The following is a 22045-nucleotide window of genomic DNA, read 5'->3' on the forward strand; positions in this document are numbered from 1 at the left end:
TGGAGTATTGTGTTCAGTACTGGTCAACCTGATAGAGGAAGGATGTTATTAAATTGGAGGGGATGCAGAGAAAAAAATTACAAGGAAATTACCAGGATTGAAGGTTTGAGTTACAAGGAGAGGCTGGATAGACTGGGACTCTTTTTTACTGGCGCATAGGAAGTTGAGGGTGAACATAGGTCTTTATAAAAAATCATGAGAGTCTTAGATAAGGAGAATAGGAAAGGTCTTTTCTCTAGGGTAGGGAAAGGCATAGGTTTAAGATGAAAAGAGAAAGATTTAAAAGGAACCTGAGATTCAATTTTTTTCGTGCAGAGTGTTCATATGTGGAATGAACTGCCAGAGGAAGTTGCAGATGCAGGTACAGTTACATTTAAAAGACATTTGGATAGATACATGAATAGGAAAGGTTTAGGAGGATAAGGGCCAAATGCAGGCAAATAGGATGAGTTTAGTTTGAGAAACCCGATCACATGGACAAGTTGGACCAAAGGGTTGTTTCCATGCTGTACGACTCTATGATTCTAAGACATATTCAGCATTCACCGTCTTCCAAAAGTATTGTTGGATGGGATTGCCCTTACTAGTGTTGCCCAAATACGTCATAAATGGAAACAAAGTATTGAATCTGCATTTTGAATGTAAACACCATAACCTAGCCTATTCTATCTATACTGTATTAGCATGAATTGAGACCTTCACAATGACTGTTAGTGTCCCATAAATCTTCACTCTGACATAAATACTGGCTGGTTTTTACCTGTAGATACATTTTTTTTACAAATCTCTTGCAATTTTATCAAACTTGCATTTTATTTATACAATGCAAAGTTTAAAAATAAATAATTAGCTTTAAACTTTTATACTTTCTCTGATGAATTTAAGGTCCTAAGACAGGAGCAGAAGTAAGCCATTCGGCCGTGTGAGTCTGCTCTGTGTTTCACTGGGATTTTTTTCTGATCTGATTATGCTCAATTCCACGTTTCTGCCTTATCCACATAACCCTTAATTTCTTTATTGATTTATTGCATAAAGAATCATATCTCTAATTTAAATCAACCGGCATTATTACCAGTCATTGAGCACATAAACAGGTGGAATGTAGTCCACAAAAATAGAAATGAGGTTGACATTAGAGAGAATAAAAATATACCATGCAATCTGACATCGTCTCTCAAGGAACTTACATGTACATCAGTCTCTGGTTTACTGTGGTGGTTTTCTGCAGCTTTAGTGTGTGGTTCATCTCCAAATGCTATAGATTTAGTACTGAGATGTAGTACTGTTTGCATATACCATCACAACCTATACACTATTAAAACAGTATTTATAATGTTTGTCACACAATATTATCTGTCTCTGTCTCTGTCTGTCTGTCTCTCTCTCACTCTCTCTCTCTCTCTAATTATCTCATTCAAATTTAGAGCAGACAGAATGTGAAGAGAGGCCCAAAATGCATGCAGCAGCATGTATTCTCATGACCAATTTAATGTATTGTGCGTCACATAGTGCTGGGTTCTAAAACTGTATTAAATATTGTAGGCAATCAATTCTATACATAACAAGGGTGTGTAATAGCTAAATTATATTCAGATATTTTGCAATTGTGGTCAGTTAGAATTGAGAATATGACTGAGCAGGAATAACATATTGAAATATACGTCTGAAGCATATTTAGGAATTATATTTCAGCATCAATGTTGTGATATCTTCTTTATGGAAGGATGATACAAGAAACTTTTGTTGTGCTTTTGGTTTAGTTATATACAAAGTCCTTTTATGTATGTTTATGATACTTTTATCCTATGATCGTAACAGCATGAGATGATTTGTTAAATTATTGCAGAGGGTAAAGAAATATTATGGCTCAACTTTGACAGTTGTTTCACATGCATCTTTTCCCGTTTTGATGTAATTGTTCACTTAAGTTGTACATGACCTGCATCGTATGGTTTTGGCTCAATTATTGCTTTGAAATTGGAAGAATAATGCTTAAAATATGTAGTATAATTTCATTTCCAAGCAATGTCTACTGATGTTGGCTTACATGAAGAAAATACTCCATTTCAGTTTCAACTGTAGTGCAGACATCGACCATTAGGTGGGAGCTAGTGTATCACAAATACCTGGGTTACTTGGCTTTGATGTTATGTGTTACTGGAAGTCATTTAAACAGAGAGTTTTAATACGTTTAATAAAATTGAAATAATTTTGTGTTTCTAAATTCATGCAGCTAATAATCAGATAGCATAAAAATATTTCTAAAGCCAGATCACATTCTCCTGTTTTCAATGCAAAGTTTAAAAATAAATAATTAGCTTTAAACTTTTATACTTTCTCTGATGAATTTAAGGTCCTAAGACAGGAGCAGAAGTAAGCCATTCGGCCGTGTGAGTCTGCTCTGTGTTTCGCTGGCGCATAGGAAGTTGAGGGTAATCATTTTAAAAATCAAAACAGTAGATTAACATTTGAGCCACATCTTTCTGTGTTTATTTTAAAGTGAAAAATACTACTTGCATTATCAGATCATTCATCTCAACATCCCAAACAAGAATTAATTCTATGGCTGTGCTTGATGAGAAATATTGGCTTTTCCCTGGTTTTTCAACGATCTGAAAACATTATTTCTGATACATTTAGTGAAACATCTGAGAGTTTTCACATTTCTTGCTCATTTCAATCCATTATCCTTTCAAAAAAGAACTAGAGAGAATTTCCTGTGGTTGGCTGCGTATTCATTCATGGGCTGTGGGCCTCTATAGCAAGTCCAGCATTTGTTGCCCAATACTTGAGAGTAGTGAGACACCTTCTTGAACCACTGGAGTCCATCTGCTATAGGTACACCCACAGACCTGTGAGAGAGCTCCAGATTTTTAATCCACCAACAATGAAGGCTTAGCATTTTAGGTGGAACAATTTCATAAGTAACAGAATACACCGAAACATATGCAGCACAGAAGGAGGCTATTCAGCCCAAAACATCTGTGTCAGTCAGTGAGCCAGATCCCATTTTCCAGCTTTTGGCCCATAACTCTGGAGCGTGGCAATGCAAGTGAATATCTAAGTACCAGTTAAATAACATGATAGTTTCTGACTCAACAACCTGATTTTTTCAAGCAGTGAGTTCCAGAATCCTGCCACCCTCCAAATGGAACAATTTCTCTTGAACTCCTCTCAGCTTCTGCCTCTTACTTTAAATCTATACCAATGATTATTGACCCTTCAGCTAGTGGAAAAAATGTCTTTAACTTCACCATTATAATGTCTGCACATGTTTAACCAAATTAATATCAGTTATTCAAGTTGAATTGCAACATTGTTTCTGTAGTGACTGTAAAGGCAATCATACCTTGTTTCACCAACCATATAAAAGTGAATATGGTAATTAGTAATCACTTGATTTTGGCAAATAGGCTAGTGTTCGTTTCAAACCTCATATAATGCAACTCAGTCTTATTCTGATATGACCATTCTACATCATTCATAACCTGCTTCTCTTCTTCAGTGCTGTGAATTGTATAAACCTTAATTGTGTCTTTATTTTAATGTAAGGATCACAGCAGATGGATTAGGATTTTCTGTGGAACACAGACCTCAAAAGGGACATAAAGACATGCCTTAAATCTCAAAGGTAGCTTAAAATGCAGTGTCTGTGGGACACAGTAACATGTGATAATTTCATTTATCTGCATGAAACATATTTATTAATTATAAACCTGACAAAACTAGCAGTGCATTGAGTATGCTTGTACTGAGGCCATAAAACCATCATATGAGAAGGATAATTACCAAACTCCATTGGGGAAATAAGTAATGGCGCTAATAGTAAAGTTCAAATTGCATTGGATTAAAAAAGGTAAGTTACAGTTTAACTTGAAGATAACTATCAAAGTATCAAGGATTGGGATATTTAATGGCATTGTGCATTTCTATGTAAAGTATACTATTTGTCAACTTTCCCTATTTGATTGGGCTATCTGAATACACTTATATAAATAAAGAATTAAATGAAAGCATAGTGATTTATGAGTTTTTTTTTCATTTTTTTTCATCTAGATCCAAATCAATTTCTTTCAAGCTGTTCAATAGAAAATTTAGCCAAGAGTTCCTTTTCAAAACTCATGGACAGGCTAAGTGTGGAAATGGAAAATATTCCATTATGTTGTAATAGACACTTTGGATGTGGGAACAAGAAATCATTAGTCGAAATACTGGGCGATGGACTGTGTAAAACCAATGCCAAAGCAGGGAAAGAAGGATTACAGATTACAATGCCTATAAAGGTATTGTCAATAATTCTGTTATTGACCAGTTTAATCAAATTAATAATTTTTACAAATATTGTTAAATCTGAAGTGTAACAATCTGCAGTTTTGTTTTTGTAAAATAATGTAGACAGCAATGTTTTAAACTTGTTCAATGCTTCAATCAGTCAGCATGCTTCTTTTCAGATTTCACACAATATTATTTTGGGATTTTGACTTAGGTATTTAGGATGCTGAAATTTATTGAGATATAGTACTTGTCAAACTATTGAATTATTTTTATAATGTGCTAATAATGCAGGTAATACTATGCTTTACTTTACTCATAGAAATTGCCTATATAAAAGTCATCAACTTAGTTAACTATGCCTGTTCCTATCCTCATTCCTGCACTTGTCCTTCACTTCCTCTGCTCCAATCCCAACCTCACCATTCAGCCAGCGAATAATGGGGGTGCGGTGGTAGTTTGGCGCACTGACCTCTACACCGCTGAAGCCAGACGCCAACTCGAAGTCACCTCCTCCTACCGACCCCTCGATCATGACCCCATCCCCCATCACCAAACCATTATTTCCCAGACCAGACAGAACCTCATCACTTCAGGAGATCTCCCACCCACAGCTTCCAACCTCGTAATCCAGGAGCCCCACACCTCCTGATTCTACCTCCTTCCCAAGGTCCACAAGCCTGACCACCCTGGCCGACCCATTGTCTCAGCATGCTCCTGCCCCACCGAACTCATCTCTACCTACCATGACACTGTCCTATCCCCTGTAGTCCGGGAATTCCCCACATATGTTCGAGACACCATCCATGCCCTCCACCTCCTCCAAGACTTCCGTTTCCCCAGCCCCCAATGCCTCATCACCATGGATATCCAATCCCTCTACCAATGGGGTAGCCATGGGCACCCATATGGGCCCCAGCTATGCCTGTCTCTTTGTTAACTAGGTAGAACAGTCCATCTTCCGTCGTTACATCGGCACCACTCCCCACCTCTTCCTCTGCTACGTTGATGACTGCATCGGCGCCACCTCATGCTCCCGCAAGGAGGTCGAGCAAGTCATCAACTTCACCAACACACATTCCACCCTGACCTCAAATTCACCTGGACCATCTCTGACACCTCCTGGACCTCTCCATCTCCATTAATGACGACTGACTTGAAGACATTTTTTACAAACCCACCGACTCCCACAGCCACCTGGATTCCCCTCTTCCCACCCTACCTCCAGCAAAAATGCCATCCCGTATTCCCAATTACTCTGCCTCCGCTGTATCTGTTCCCAGGAGGACCATTTCAACCACAGAACACACCAGATGGCCTCCTTCTTTAGAGACTGCAATTTCCCTTCCCAAGTAGTTAAAGATGCCCTCCAATGCATCTCATCCACATCCCGCATCTCCACCCTTGAACCCCACCCCTCCAACCGTAACAAGGACAGAACCCCCCGGTGCTCACCTTCCACCCTACTAACCTTCACATAAACCGCATCATCCACCGACATTTCTGCCACCTCCAAACAGACCCCACCACTAGAGATACATTTCCCTCCCCATCCCTTTCCGCTTTCCACAAAGACCGTTCCCTCTGTGACCACCTGGACAGGTCCACGCCCCCCAACAACCCACCTTCCTGTCCTGGCACCTTCTCCTGCCACCGCAGGAATTGCAAAACCTGCGCCTACACCTCCCCCCCTCACCTCCATCTAAGGCCCCAAAGGAGCCTTCCTCATCCATCAAAGTTTTATCTGCACATCCACCAATGTCATTTATTGTATCCATTGCTCCCGTTGCAGTCTCCTCTACATTGGGGAGACTGGCCGTTTCCTAGCAGAGAGCTTTAGGGAACATCTCCGGGACACCCACACCAATCAACCCCCCTGCCCTGTGGCCCAACATTTCAACTCCCCCTCCCACTCTGCCGAAGACATGCAGGTCCTGGGCCTCCTCCACTGCCGCTCCATTACCACCAGACGCCTTGAGGAAGAACGCCTCATCTTCCACCTCGTGACCCTCCAATCCATGGCATCAATGCGGGGACTTCACCAGTTTCCTGATTTCCCCTCCCCCTACCTTACCCCAGTTCCAACTTTCCAGCTCAGCACCGTTCCCAGACTGTCCTACCTGCCTATCTTCCTTTCCACCTATCCACCCCACCCTCCTCTCTGACCTATCACCTTCTTTCCCACCCCCATTCACCCATTGTACTCTTTGCTACCTTCCCCCACAATCTTCTCTGACCTATCACCTCCATCCCCATTCACCTTGTATTCTATGCTACTTTCTCCCCACCCCCACCCCTCTCTCATTTATCTCTCCACCCTGCAGACTTCCTGCCTGTATTCCTGATGAAGGGCTTTTGCCCAGAATGTAAATTTTCCTGCTCCTTGGATGCTGCCTGACCAGCTGTGCTTTTCCAGCACCACTCTAATCCAGATTCTGGTTTCCAGCATCTGCAGTCCTCATTTTTACTTATTTACTTTAATCCATTTTCCTGTTATTGAACAATTGAAAGTTGAACCAGTTGTAGATTAGCACCATACATATTTGCTCCACTTTGTATGTAGATTTGCACAGCATAACGAAGAAAACAAACCCAACCTCAAGGTGGTGGAGCAGGTCTTAAACCTAAGATTTGCTATGAAAAGTCATAAAATAATTGCCCGGATAATGCGAGGAGTGGCAATTACAGTCAGATTTCCAGTTAGTTCTCTTTTTCACACACTCGTACTAAGCTCCGCATTTCTGGCTGGAATCCTGACCTGGTACTTTTAGAAACATGGAGTAAATCTAAAATCAACATGGCTCTCCGTAACGTAGGATAGTTCAAGTGTTCAGATGATATTCCTTTTTACAGCAGCTAGTGTGACATGTTCTGTGGTTTAAAGGTCACGCAGTACAACCATGGACTTTGACGGTTACTGTGAAAACACCTAAGTTAAATGTGGTTTAGGGCTCCAAATGGATAGTGCCGCAGCCAGGTAAGTGATGGAATGCTTTGATAAGTCAGGGAGTTGGGTGGCTGGAATTGGGCAGGTTTCTGGAAAGGGCAGGGTACAGTGTTTGAGGGAAGGGAGTTTTGATGCATTAGGAATGGTGGGGCAGAGTGGGTAGGAATTCAAAGCTAGCAGGTGAGGCGGTGTTTGGGTCAGAGGTGCAGTTTTTGTTTTCAGGGATCTGATGGGAGCAGCTAGGGTGAGATGTGGAGCAAGCTAAGGGGCTGATGGAGGTGTTTTTGTCAGGATTGGCTTGGTAAATTGGAGTGGAGGGGTCAGCCTAATAGTCACATCGGAATTAAACTAGATTTTCAATCCTCAAACAGTTCCTTGGAAATTTATTAAATTAAGGGAGGATACAGAACCCTTCAAATTCTTCAACTTTATTGATTTATTTCGGAATATTCCAGATGCCGGGGAATTGCTTAGGCTGCAATTTCCCTACCAACTCCTGTGGAGTCAGTGGAGCTGGGATTCTGCAAGGTCGCAACAATAGTCTGTGTTCCTCCAATGATTATCTAACAATTAGGACATCTGAACTAATATTTTTGTGGCTAAGCACTTCTAATATACTCTCCCACTTTTGGTTGAGGCACCATACTTTGCAATAGAAGCGTTAAATACTACTGATGAAAACCTTTCTTCTATAGGATCTGCCTAATTGGCTACAGAATAAAACCTTTTACTTTAGGGGGTCAATTAATAGCTAAAACATAATAATTAGTAGGATTTAATTCAGGTTTACCAGCATTAAATACTTATTTAGAAGGAACCTTAATTTGACGAAAAAGCAAGCTCAAGTTCTCCATAAATTCTGGTATTCTTGAAACTCAAGTTTATATAATGGCTATAATTAATTGCAGTTATGGAAGACTAGCACAGTCCAGTCAACCATGGTTTCTATTTTCCATAGTTTTATTTATTTAAACCAGTTTAACAAAAATTAATACACTTAGTTTCTATTTTTTATGTTCTCAATCAGCGATGTGTAGAAGTATTGAAGAAACAGATCCTTGAATTTACTCAGAGGCTACATGCAGCAGAAGTTGAACGTCGTTCATTGCGTTTGGAGCTTACACAACTCAAAAAACACATGAGTGAATTAGAAAGGGAAAGTGGGAAGACCGAAACCCTTGAACAGCAGCTGTGTGACCTCAAGCAGTCTATGAAGGTGAACAGTTCTTTATTTTGTTTATTACTGGTTTTTTTAATCTCAAGGTTAAATAAAAACTATGTTCTGCTGGGCATTTTCCATGATTCTAGCATTGCACTCCTTAAAAAATTGTTTGCATTGTGTAATTGTGCATTTTGGATAGCATTAAAATCTTCATGCTAATTGTGGTAACTTACTTATTGCCATTAGCCAACTGACTGTCTGTTAGTTTTACTTGTCAAATTTAAAACCAAAAAAAGAACTAGGTTGGATTAAAACAAAATGTTAATAGTAAACAATGATTTAATGAGAAGGCCTACTGATGATGCATGTTTATTGGTTTATCAATTTCATGAAGAGAGGTTAGAAGTCTGTTAAATAAAAAATACAAGGTAATTTTAGTCTCAGTTAATGTTGTATGGGTTACTGTATGAACTCATTTAAAGTGGTTATGCAAAACTATATATATCATGACATTATGCACTATACCTTGAAAACAATATATATATTTCTTGCTGAAATAGGGATTGTGTTTGAACTAGCATAACAATCCACTGGATAAGCTTTATCCGAGTAAACTAGCCATAAAAATGTTGATACTATGAATGATGACTAAATCATACATTCATAACACTTTTCTCTGTTTTGCTGGTTTCTAAATAGAATTATGGTTCTTCAGATTGGAAGGCTTTAATTTTGGACAGTGCAAAGTTAGTCAGACTAATCAAATATTTACACAAATCAGCCATGTACATAGACATTTTTGATAATGCCATAGATTTTTAAAAAATTTCCAGATTGTTGAAATAAAATTCAGGTTCTCAAATTGCCATGATTGCATTTGAATCTGTGTTTTATTGGTTACTAGAATTATAAAATAACTCCTAAACAGCTGTATCCATGGTGATACAAATTATTAATTGCTGATCAATTCATGAAATTCTTGATCTTGTTTAAGGACATTAGCTTTATCTACATCCTTATAACTTTTATGTTGAAAATGATTAAGGACAAAATTAGGTTCTGCCCTTGAGACTAGTTTGAGCCACAAATGGATGCCAATCTTCTGATGATTCATTATGTTGATCATATCTATTATGATCAAAAAGATCCCAGGTTTGTTACCTGATTTGGGAGAAATTGACTGAGATGCTGTCGAAATATTATAATTTGGTTTCTGCATTGCTACCCTAGGGAAGGGGTGTTCTTGATCATTTGTCGATGATCCCTGGTGGAAAATGTATGCCTGCAGATATTAGGAATGGATTTCTCTCTGATTTACATCCACTCTCCATGCTCCGTGCTCACAACAAAGAATTGTTAAAACTCACTGTTCAAGATTAATTTGATGGCAATGATTAACTAATAAGTTCTTTAGTAAAGACAAAATCATCAACAATTCTCTTCTACAAATGAAGCACAGCATTAAAATCAGATATAGTTTATCAATGCAAAATGTAGTTCAAATAGGGACAATCCATTCAATCTTTCTTCAAAGACTACTTTCATAAATGTATTCTTGTAGACTCAGAAGATGGTTCCATTTGAGAGATTTGGGAGTATTTGTGAAGAGCTGAATAATGCCTTGCTTAGAGAGCAGCAGGCTCAAGTGCTATTAAATGAACAATCACATCAAATGCAAGAATTGGGATTACAACTGGAACTACATTCCAATGAAGAAGCAGAAAAGGATCGGATATTATCTGAGGCTGTAAAGGTAAACAGATTACCACTTTCATAGAACAAGCTTTGTCTTACCTTCTATTTAACTTGCCAAATAACTCCTCTAACTTTAAGACAATCCATTGTACTGGCATATGGACCCTTTCCTATTGAAGGATAGTAAGTTTATAGAATACCTTTTGTTGGAATTTAAAGTCTCCTGGGGCATTAACTTAGGTGTGGCCAGTAACCCATCGTTGATGCGGGAGACTGCCAAGACATATGTGCGGAGCTTGATTATCTCATATTCTGCGACCCTGAAATGACAGAGGGGAGAACAACAGCGTCTATTCGAGGCTCGCCAAAGGCAGCGTATGTTGGTAGGCCATCCATAACTAAATTACAGCGAGTTACAGCCCTCAGGGATACTTTGAACACTGCACATACTCAAACAGCAAAGAAGGAGATACTATTTGCGAAGCAGAGACTATTTGAGTATGGCAATAAGCCGGGCAGGTATCTAGCATACCTTGCCAGAAAGAAAAAGACTCCCCAGTCTATTACATCTATTAGAGCGGACGCTGGTACTTTGACTTGTGATCCTAAAAAGATCAATGCAGCATTTAGAAAGTTCTATTTTGAGCTGTATCAGTCGGAGCGCCGTGAGAATAGAGCGAGGAAGTTGGAGGCTTTTTTAAGAACCTGGGCCTCTTGGGCATAACCACGGAGTATGTATCTTTTTTGAATGCCCCCCTGACAACTCAGGAAGTGCAGGAGGTGGTCAGACAGCTCCAGAGTGGCAAAGTGCCCGGGTCAGATGGATTTCCGACTGAGTTCTATAAAGAGTTTATAGACAAGTTATCCGGCCCACTTATAGACATGTACAACTACTCATATAGTCAGAGTAGTCTCCTGCCCTCATTGAGAGAAGCAAATATTTCTCTCATCTTTAAGAAAGGGAAAGCCCCAGATGACTGTACTTCATACAGGCCTATCCCTATTGAGTGTGGACTTTAAAATCCTCTCAAAAATGCTGGCATTAAGACTGGAGAGGGTTTTGCCATTTATTTTAAAAGAGGATCAGACTGGGTTTATTAAGAGTCGCAGATCTAATAATAATATCAGAAGAGTGTTAAATATGGTACAAGTCTGCCAGCAAAAAGCGATACCGGGATTAGTCGTCTCCCTAGACGCAGAGAAAGCATTCGACCGGGTGGAATGACCGTACCTTTTTTATACTATGGAGCGGTTGGGCCTTGGAGAAGTTTTTACCAAATGGGTTGCAGTGCTATGTAATCACCTGAAAGCTGCAGTGATTACCAATGGCATAAGATCAGGTAGTTTTAGTGTTGGCAGAGGTTGCCATCAAGGGTGCCCTCTTTTGCCACTATTATTTAGACTAGTGATCGAACCGCTGGCAGAAGCCATCCGAATGGACCCCAGTATAATGGCCCCTGAAGTAGGATAAGGCAAGCATAAAATTACTCTTTATGCGGATGACGTCCTTCTTTTCTTAAATGATCCATTGACATCTGACTCCTGCTTAATTCAAGTTGTTAATTTATTTGGCATGTTTTCAGGGTACTAAATTAATTTTATGAAATCAGAGGCCATGCTGGTAGGAGGTCTTACCAGTATATCCAACTTTGCGGATGGAACCCGGTTCCCCTTTCGGTGGTCACAGGGAGGTTTTCTCTATTTAGGTATTTTTATTACCCTGGTATTTGGTCAGCTATATAAAGCTAACTATATGCATCTATTAAAGAAAATAACGCAGGACCTCCAGCATTGGGAAGATCTCCCGATATCCTGGTTAGGAAGAATAGCTGTGGTCAAGATGAATGTTCTCCCTTGCCTATTGTACCCTATGAGAATGTTTCCTTTGATGTTGCCGAGATAGGCGCTGCGTGAGCTTTATGGTTGGTTCAGTTCCTTTGTTTGGAATCATAGACGACCCCTTATTATATTAAATAAATGCAGCTCCTACAAGAAAGGGGAGGTCTAGATTTCCCAGATTTTAGGAAGTATCAACTGAGCTCCCTGCTATCATATGTGGCTGATTGGGCCTCTCGCGATCCACAATCAATTTGGCCGGATATTGAGGCTTCCCAAGCAAAATACCCCTCATCGATTGATTGTTTATGGATAAGATGAGAACTGTCATGGATCATTGTAAAATCCCGATTGTCCTAAACACAATCAAAGCTTGGAGGATGATCCAACAGGTTGAGGGTAATCTACAAAAAAACCTTCCCCTTTACTCTGATAGTGGGAATGTTGGGATTTCAGCCAGGTTTGACAGATGCTGGATTTAAAATTTGGGAGTCCAGAGGAATCTCCTGCTTGGGAGATCTGTTCGATGGGGAGGTCATGATGTCCTTCGAATAGTTCGGGTTACCTAATAAGGATCTCTTTTGATGTTTTCAAGTACAAGACTTCATTCAAAAAAAGACCACATTGATGGCTAATCCTTATAAATCAGTTATGGAGAGGGGAGTGCTTCAGCCGATGGGTGCCCCCTCAGTCAATACTCTCCATCACTTGCTAGGTAGTAATATATCGAAGGACATGGAATGGCTATATAAAACCTGGACTCAAGAATTAGGGGTGGAAATCTCCTCGGAGATGTGGGAAGACATCTGGGAAAATGCCAGGAAGATCTCTATCTGTAATAGAACTCAAGCTATTCAATTGAAGATACTTCATATGGCCCATATAACACCAGAGCGGCTTGCAAAGTTTAAGGCAAGAGCGTTCCCAATATACCCTGAGTGTAAAATAGAAGCTGGTGTTCTCACTCATTGTTTGTGGACATGCCATAAGGCCTGTAGATACTGGGACAGTGTAGCGAATGCTTTCGCAAAGATTTTGGGAACTGAGATTGGGCTGGACCTGGTGTCTCTCCTTTTGGGCTTTCCAAATCTTCCTTCTCTAGATGCACATGGGAAGAAACTGTTTAGTATCTTCTCCTTTTGTGTGAGGAAAAACATTTTAGCAAGGTGGGTTTCGGAAAATCCCCCAGGATTTTCAAATTAGCATAGGATAGTTATGGAACATATTCCTTTGGGCTTCCTTACGAATATGGTACACCAAATAGAACATGGTGGCCCTTCTTGGGCTACACCGATGCGAATGTATCAGCCATACTATTTAGGGCCTTTGTTTAGCCGTGAGGATGATGTCTGTCTCTGGGAAGAAGAATCCTGTAAAAATACGGATCTTGTTATGACTTGATATAATTTTATTTTGAATGTTTATTGTATTGTAGCTTTTTTTAGATAGGTTTTTTTCTTATATCTTACTTTGTGCTTTGGTAGTTTGTAGAGTGGATTAGAAGTTTGTTTTCTTTATTTATATTGATGTTGCTATTATATTGTAAAGTGGTTACACTATTTTGTATTAGTTTTGTAATTTTGTTTAAAAAAGCCCCAGAAACGTTTTTTTTCTTTTCAACAAAAATATTTATAACAAAAAGACAGTCCATTGTGTAAATGTGCTGTGTCCAATTCCCTCTTAAGTATTGAGGTTCTGTATGAATCAACTATTACCTATTCTTTATAGTGCTCCAAAATAAAGAAGCACAAAAAAAGTAATTTCAAACTTTAAAAAATTGTTTCAGGAAAAGAATGATCTTTCTGTCTTATAACATACAATATTGAATGTGAACAAAGACAATTTATGAAAAATTTTGATACTGAAATAGCTGCACAGAGGCTATATCCTGACTTTAAGTCACCCTTTATTTACACTTGAACAGTACTTGACTATGGTACTGCCTCATTCAGAGACAGATACCAGAGTGTCAGTATCTCTGACACTCATCCTTTTAAATGTCAGCTAGGACCCCCTGATATGACCAGATTAACAACCCAATCAGATAACTCCTATTTTGAGGTCCAGCTGGCTGCCCTCCTTATGATCAAGAGCAAAATATAGCTCTATGAAAATGTTAAATGACGAAGTGTGGACTTGTAGATATTGTGCAAATGGTAAGAAGTGGGAAGAAACAAGATAGGGTGACCAAGTGATTATTTTAAATAGAAATGTGAGAAAGAAGCAGTGAGAAAAGTTGTAGTTTGTAAGGGAAGAGGGGATTTTGGAATGTTAAAGCACTGTTGCAGTCTGCTGTTCAGATTATATCCAAAAAGGTGTGATAGAGGGAAGGGAAGGGTGGTGTTATGAGACATCCTCATCATCGTTGTCTTCCAACTCTCAAAAGATGCAAATCCTGAAGAACACTGTTTATGCTGATGACTACATCTTCTATTGCATTCTCATGAGTGTTTTCAGAATTGATTTCTCACATCACTAGCCACATTTGGGTTTTAAGGGAGTGACGATGCAAATGTATCTGACTTCATCCTGTTGCAAGATGGAGAACTGTAATTACCCACTGCTTGTGAGATTTCACTGAACCTTACTGTATTGAAAACATTCTGAAAATGACGTTCTCTGCCTAGAATCTTCTAACCATCACTTTAGACTTTTATTTAGACCAATGTCATGTGAGAGTTGGAGATATTTTTGTTATTTCTGGGGAATAGTTGCTGTCTTCTTTCTGTCAGTCTTTACACAAGGAATTCCAGGGATGTGCCAGGAAAGCTGACCTTTCAATTATCTTGGTGGAAACAATGCAATTGTGTCATACACTTAAAAATCCACACAGTAAAAAAAAATCTCCTTTCGCCTTCAAAATTGTGAGTCCATGGAGGCTGGCTTCTTGAATCCCAACAGGTTTGGGGAGGATAACCCATTGATCATATTAAAATACGGCCCAGGAATTTCTATTGCCTGTATATCATGATAAAAAGACAGTGGACCACTGACCTTCTTGATTTGTGTCTCAATTTTCTTTTAGGTTTTAACTTATAAATTTTTCATTTGCCAATGTTTCTTTCTTACACCTTCCATTTCTACAGAAAGTAGGAAAATTGAACATGTAGCTAGTAGTAAGCTAGTGTAAGAGGGTGGGCATCAGATTTCTGAGGCATTGGGATCGGTTCTGGGGAATGTGGGGCCTGTATTCCTCAACAGGATTAGGACAAGTATCCACACGGGGGGATTTGCTGTTGTTGTTAAGGAGAGTTTAAACTAAAACTAAATGGTATATATGTAAATACAAGGAGAATAGCAATCGTAGCTGATGTGCTGAGGGCATAGTATCATTGTTATAATAGAAATCTGACTTACAGAGGAGCAAAATAGCAGCTCAACATCCGTATTCAGGCAGAATAAAAAGGGGGATAAAAAAGGTGAGAGTCAATGTTCCCTCTAAGCTATGTGGCCATACAGTATCTCCAAAGATCTGTGCATGCTGATTTTGTTGGCTAATACATACATTTCCAGTTTCTGCAGTCACTGCTGCGCACAAACCTCAGTGGTCCACATAGTAGTTGGAGAAATGAAAGAGATTGTAGATGCAAGTATAGTATTATTTATTAAACAATAAATTACAGCTGAGAGGAGGGATGATGTACTAAATTAAACAAGAAATGAGGACATATGGATTCAAATTAGAAATAAAAACAAGTATCCACATTGATAGAAGTGCACTGTAGAACCCAAATAGCGGGAGAGACATAAAAGAGCAAATGTATAAGAAATTTTAATTTTAAATTAAAATTTTAATTTTAATAAATGTAAGAAAACAATAAGCGCTAGTAATTGGAAACTTCAACTGCCCTAATGTTAATATAGGTATAAACAATGTGAAAGGTATCGTGGACACAAAATCCTCTGAGAGATTTTTTTTGCTTGCAGGTAACCAGTCCGATGAGAGTTGCTAGTTTTGTTCTTAGGAATTGAAGCTGGGCAGGTGATTGAAGGAACAATGGTTGACAATTTTGTAGATGGTAACCATAATACAATTAAATTTAGCATCATTATAGAAAGGGACAAAGATAGAGCTGAAGTAAAAGTTCTACACTGGGGGAGGACAAATTTTACAAAACCGAGCAGTGATTTACTGAAGGTGGACTTGGAGTAAAGCTGTTTGAAAGAAATTCAAAAGCAAGTGGGAGCATTCAAATGACATTCTATGGGCATAGTGTAGACATGCCCCCAGAAAGAAAAATGCTGGTACTGCCAAATTTAAGTTGTCTACTTATCCAGAAACATATAGGGTAAGATGAAGCAGAAAAAAAAGACAAAAATAGAAATTGCTGGAAAAGCTCAGCAGGTCTGGCAGCATCTGTGGAGAGAAATCAGAGTTAACTTTTCAGGTCGAGTGACCCTTCGTCAGAACATCTGCTGCCAGACCTGCTGAGCTTTTTCAGCAATTTCTGTTTTTGTTTATGATTTACAGCATCCATAGTTCTTTTGAGTTTTATTCAGAAAAATAGACAGCTGCAAAACAAAAAAAACTGGAGTTAACCTAGCAGAGTCTCCAATTACTAGCGCTTAGAAAGTACAGAGGTGAAGTAAAAAAAGAATTGGGAAAATAAAGACAGGATATGAAAAAATATTGCAAGTAAAATCAAGGAAAACTAAAATATTTTGTCAGTAAGTTAAGAGCAAAAGAATAAAAAAAAGGATAGGGCCTATCAGGGTGTGCACAAAAACTTGGGCATGGACTTGAAGATGTGGACAGGGTTCTTAATGAGAATTTTTGTTCTGTCTTAGCAAAGAATAGAAGTGATAGCAGGCATTCTAATTAAGGAGGATGAGTGTGAAATATTAGGTACAAGAAGCTTAATGTGAGAGGAGATTCAGAAGGGAAGGACATGAATGAAGGAGAATCGCAAGGGTCTAGTGGATTGTATCCCAGGCTGTTAAAAGATGCCAGTGAGGAAATAACAGATGCTTTGTAAATAATTTTCTAATCCTCATTAGATGCAGAAGTATCAGAAGATAGGAGGTCTACAAACATACTGTTGTTCAAAATGATTGCGAGGGACAGGTCAAATAATTATCGACGAGTCATTTTGACTTGAGTACTGGACAGGTTATTGAAATCAATTCTGAGAAATAGGGTAACCTGCTACTTGGAAAGTCACAGATTAATCAGGGAAAGTCAACAGGGTTTTGTTAAGGGAAGATTATTTCTTCACAACTCAGTTTAATTTTTTTTGAAGAAGTAACAAGGATGAGTAATGGGGGTTGCAGATTTTCTAAGGCATTTGACAGGATTCCACATGGAGACTGGTCAAAAATTAGAAGGATACAGAGGAATGTGTGCAGTGCTATTGTCCCTACCTCTGTACCAAGTGACCCAGGTTCAAGTCCAACTGCTTTAGAGATGTGTAATGACATCTCTGAACAGGTTGATTAGAAAATATCTACAGTGGAATATGATGATTTTGATCCAAAATGCACTCAGAAATAGGAAACAAAGAGTATTAGCTGAGGGATGTTTTTGCCAATGGGCAATGTTCCATTAGTATTATACCAGGCTTGTGTCGGATCCTTTTGCTGTTTGTTGTCCACGTTAATCATTCGGATTTCAGTATGGGAGACGTGATTCGGATGACATAATAATTAGTCATGTAATTGTCAACTCCAGAATTAAATGAACGGTTCAGTGAGTAGGCAGAAAACTGGTAAATGGAATTCTGTCCAGAGAAGTGTGAGGTAATACATTTGGGGAGGACAAACAAAACTAGAAAGTATACAGTAAAAGGCAGGATATTAAGCAAAGTAGAGGAAGGAAGAGACCTAGCTGTGCATGTCCACAAGTCCTTAAAGCTAGCAAGGCAGATTGATAAGTCAGTGAAGAAGCATATGGAATAATTTCCTTTATTGGATGAAGTACTGAAACAAAAGTAGGAATATAATGCTCAAACTGTATAAGATATTGGTTGGCGACATCACGAATTTTGTATAGCCTAGTCACTGCATTACAAGAAGAAAATAATTCTCTGGAGAGAATATGGAGGAGGCTGACAAATATATTTCGCCAAAGTTTGTACATTGCACCTATGAGGCAATACTAGATACACTAGGGTTGCAGTTCTTAGAACAGAGGAGACTGAGGGGTTACTTCATTGAGATGTACAAAATGCAGGGGCCTAGATAGAGTTCACAAGAAATACATGTTTTTCATACTGTCAAGGCCAATTATCAGGAGTACGATTTGAGGTGATTGACAATAGTATTAGCTGGGATGAATGAAAAATATTTTTCACCCACAGGATGGTGGGTTTCTGGGATTTGCTGCCTAATTCAGTTGTGGAAAACCTCAACTCACCTAAAAGTTACATGGATCTGCACCTGAAGCCTTGTAACCTGCAAGACTATGTTCCAGTAGAATGGATGAACAGTTTTTATTTCAGCCAGCACAGACACATTTTGTATGCCATAACATTTCTATAGTTCTAAGTGTAGATTTAATGCTGGGGTACATTCATAGTGATACATGCCAATCTCCAGTGTTTTACTTCATTCGCATTGCGAATGTTTGCAAGGCTATCACTGTGATGAAGCACACTCCTGTCTCTGTCTAGTGTTCGCACTGGGGCTCAGAAAATGAATAAAGATCAAAACTTAGAATCCTGGAAGCTTTTCACTTCTCTCGCTCAGAAACAGTGCATGGATTCTGAATGCTGGAGAAACTCAGCAGATCTGACAGCAAATGTGGCGATAGAAACAGAGGAATTGGATTCAAAATGTTAGCTGTTTCTTTCTCCACAGATACTATCAGACCTCTGAATTTCTCCAGTATTTTCAGTTTTTATTTTACTAGCTCTAGCAGTCAGTTTATGTCATTGTTATGTCATTATGTCTTTTGGCTGATATAGACCAGAGGTCAAATTTGAGATTTACCTATCGGTATGACTCAGTGGTTCACTGCATAAAATTTGAGCAGCTTGAAACTATTTGTTTATTGTGATTAGAAGTAACCATTGTATGAATGCTGCAAACTGTACCCTTCAAGGTAGTATTTTCAAGTCCTTTTTCATTCAAAATACAATTAAAATATTGTAAATATTTTGTTTTTCTTGATTAATTCATGAATTATGCTTTTAAAATCTATCTTGTTTCATGCTGTATTTTTTTTTCTGTTTGTAGATTGTTGCTTTATAATGCTTGCATTGATTACATGTAATTTTTACTTAACCAGACTTTTTGAGCCTTAATGGAGAAAAAGAAGCGGGACATCCTACAGCGTACTGTGAAATGCAAAGATCGTCTTTTGATGAAGAGCAACATGGATTTCTTTTCTCTGGAGATGATCTTCAGATTTAACAGTGCGCTGTGGGATATCCTCTTTGATTTTACAGCAACAAGAGTTGTTGTGTCACTGTTTTCTCAGGGTGGAACTGTTGCTAATCTTTCATTGTTTTTATAAAATATAAATTCTTGGTACATTGTTTTTATAAAAATCTAATATTTTTGTACTGAAAGCCTTTACTTCATTAAGAGCATAATTTTAGAGAAATGCTAAGTTTTTTTTTCAATTTCCTTCCCTCACCCACTCCCTTCCATCTGTTGCTCCCCTTTATCATCTGCCTTAGCTCATATTCTTCCTTCCTCAACATTAAGCCACCTCTTTTCTTCCACTGCCCCACTCACCTTCTCCCCAACCTCAGTTGTGCTTTTCTCATCTATCCACTCTTTCTCTTTTACATTTTCCTCTTTTCACCTCTGTCACCTACCTTTTCTTCCCCTCACATCACCCACTTACGACTTATCTGTTATGGCCCCTCCTTTTTCTCACTATTCTGTACTTCTAATTCCCTCCAACAGTTACCTCACTCCCCTACCCACCCTACCGTTTCCCACTCCATAAATATGACAATCTCTCATTCCCCACATTTTGCTCACTTCCTACTCACACCGCCACTACTCGCACTCTCTATACTACCCCCCGTGCCTACTGTCCACATGCCCTCCCGTATTTCCAACTTATTACATGCCCCACATCCTCCACCACCCTCCACACCCACCAACCTCACCCACCCCCCCCAACGCCACAGTCAAATCTGACCCCATCCCCCTACACAATTTACTCCCATCCTGCTACTTAACTCCTGAAGATGCTGACACTCAATTTGCAAAGATCTGTGGTGCTGGCATCCTTCCATTGCTTTATTCACATGTCTGTGCTTAATATCTGCACTCAGACAGTTATTACCTGCTGTCCATTCAGCGGCTGGTGATACAGGTAAGTCCATGTTTGTCCTGAATTGAATGCTACAAACTTGCATTTTCCTGGTGGAACTGCCGGATAGTGAACAAAAGAAATCCTTCTGATTTCCTTCTCTATCCTGGGACATGAAGACCAGCTGTGGTAGCCAACTACTGCTGCCTAATATTGATTAATTCAGCACGAAGTTTCTTGTCTGTTTGATTCAATGGTGTATCATTCATTGCACTTAGCTGATAATGCTGAGATGTGCATTCAAAGACTTTGTCCGCCACTTTAATTGCTATAAAGTAAATGTATATAAGCCTAAAGAACTGTAGCAGTTAAACTGGAGAGTTTGCATTGACAATGATTTCAGTGTTCTGAAATGCATGTGGTGGTACAGAATTGAATATTTATTATATTTTAATTTAATTTGCTAGATTTGCTATAATCCTGAATGGCAATCCAGAATACAATGGCAGTTGTATCTTGAAAGTACATGTACTTGTTTAAATCATTTCCCATTTTGAAATCTTGGAGATCAGAACAAGTTGGTATTCAAACTGTCAGAAGACAGAATTTTTACAATGTTTTCTGACCTCTTGTACATTTAGCAAAATTTCAGTAGAAACCCTGAGGAAATGGATAAAAGGCCATTTACACTTGATGGGTAGGGCTTCTACTTTGGGTGTAATTAGGAATTTGTTCTCAAATGCACTTGTTCCTCAATTTGTATGTTTTGCACAAATTTCTGCTCCAAGCTTATTTGCAGTTGTGATAGCCTGATGCCTTTCTTTTATTAATGCAGCTTAAAAATGGATTATCGCCAAAACTGAAGGATTTTAATTGGAGTGTTAACTGCATCACCTGTGAATAACCTGATTTGTAATAGCAAAGTAACTTTAGCTTTTTTAAATGTAGTCATTTGGCAATTTGTTAGTTTATATCTATCAGTTAATTAGTATATTAAATATTTGTTACTATTTAAATGCAATTAAAAGATGCCTTTATGCCTAAAAGAAAATAAATGCTTGATTTTAAGAGCCTCTTTGTTAGCCTGCAAATGGGCATAATTAGTGGAAACTTGCCATGGTGATTAATTCACCTGGGGGCAGGGCCAGCTTTGTGGGCAGGGCTGTCTTCCAGCACAAAATTAGGGCAAAAGATTGTGGAGCCTCAATTTGCAATTGAGGTAATTTGCACTTTAAAATTCTTTCTTTTTTGTTTTTGTGTTGATTTTGCCTATTTTGCATGAATAGCATGACCTAGAAAGGACTCCTAGTAAAGTTTTCTCTATAATTCTACCCTGCTTTTATAACAATTATTGATGCAGTTATTTACAAGTTTATAAAACTCACCCAGAATTATTTCAATAGCCTGCTAATATTTGGCTATTTTAAGTCATTAAAATCTTGGAGCCAGCAGGTTTACACCATACGCGTTTCCTGGAACTTTGTACTAATTAATTTTACAGCATCACTGATATTACGAAGTGTCTTTCATGCAGCCCCCATAAGTTCTTTTGATATCTTGCTGATGCTCAAAAGAGAACGGCACAGTGGCTCAGTGGTTAGCACTGCTGTCTCACAGCACAAGCGACTCAGGTTTGATCCCAGCCTTGGGCAACTGTGTGGAGTTTGCATTTTCTCCCCGTGTCTGCGTGGGTTCCCTCTGGGTGCTCCAGTTTTCTCCCACAGTCCAAAATGTGCAGGTTAGGTGAATCAGTCATGCTAAATGGCCCATAGAATTAGGTGCATTAGTCAGGGGGAATGGGTCTGTGTAGGTTACTCTTTGGAGGATCGCTGTGGACTATTTGGGCTGAAGGCCTGTTTCCACACTGTAGGGAATCTAACCTAAATTGCCCAAAGTGTTAGGTGCATCAGTCAGAGGGAAATGGGTC

General features: G+C 38.9%; 1 protein-coding gene across 4 annotated transcripts in view; it reads left to right on the forward strand.

Annotated features, from left to right (window-relative positions):
* Positions 1 to 22045, forward strand: part of LOC132824973 (coiled-coil domain-containing protein 171-like) — a 265522-nt gene that overhangs the window by 169458 nt on the left and 74019 nt on the right. For all 4 annotated transcript variants that reach the window (XM_060839917.1, XM_060839908.1, XM_060839927.1 and 1 more), the window contains 3 exons: positions 4057 to 4283; positions 8247 to 8435; positions 9943 to 10134. In XM_060839917.1, coding sequence (XP_060695900.1) covers positions 4057 to 4283; positions 8247 to 8435; positions 9943 to 10134 — 608 coding nt within the window. The remainder of the gene's footprint in view (positions 1 to 4056; positions 4284 to 8246; positions 8436 to 9942; positions 10135 to 22045) is intronic.

The sequence above is a fragment of the Hemiscyllium ocellatum genome, chromosome 2 (genome assembly GCF_020745735.1).
Source record: "Hemiscyllium ocellatum isolate sHemOce1 chromosome 2, sHemOce1.pat.X.cur, whole genome shotgun sequence".
Taxonomy (NCBI): domain Eukaryota; kingdom Metazoa; phylum Chordata; class Chondrichthyes; order Orectolobiformes; family Hemiscylliidae; genus Hemiscyllium; species Hemiscyllium ocellatum.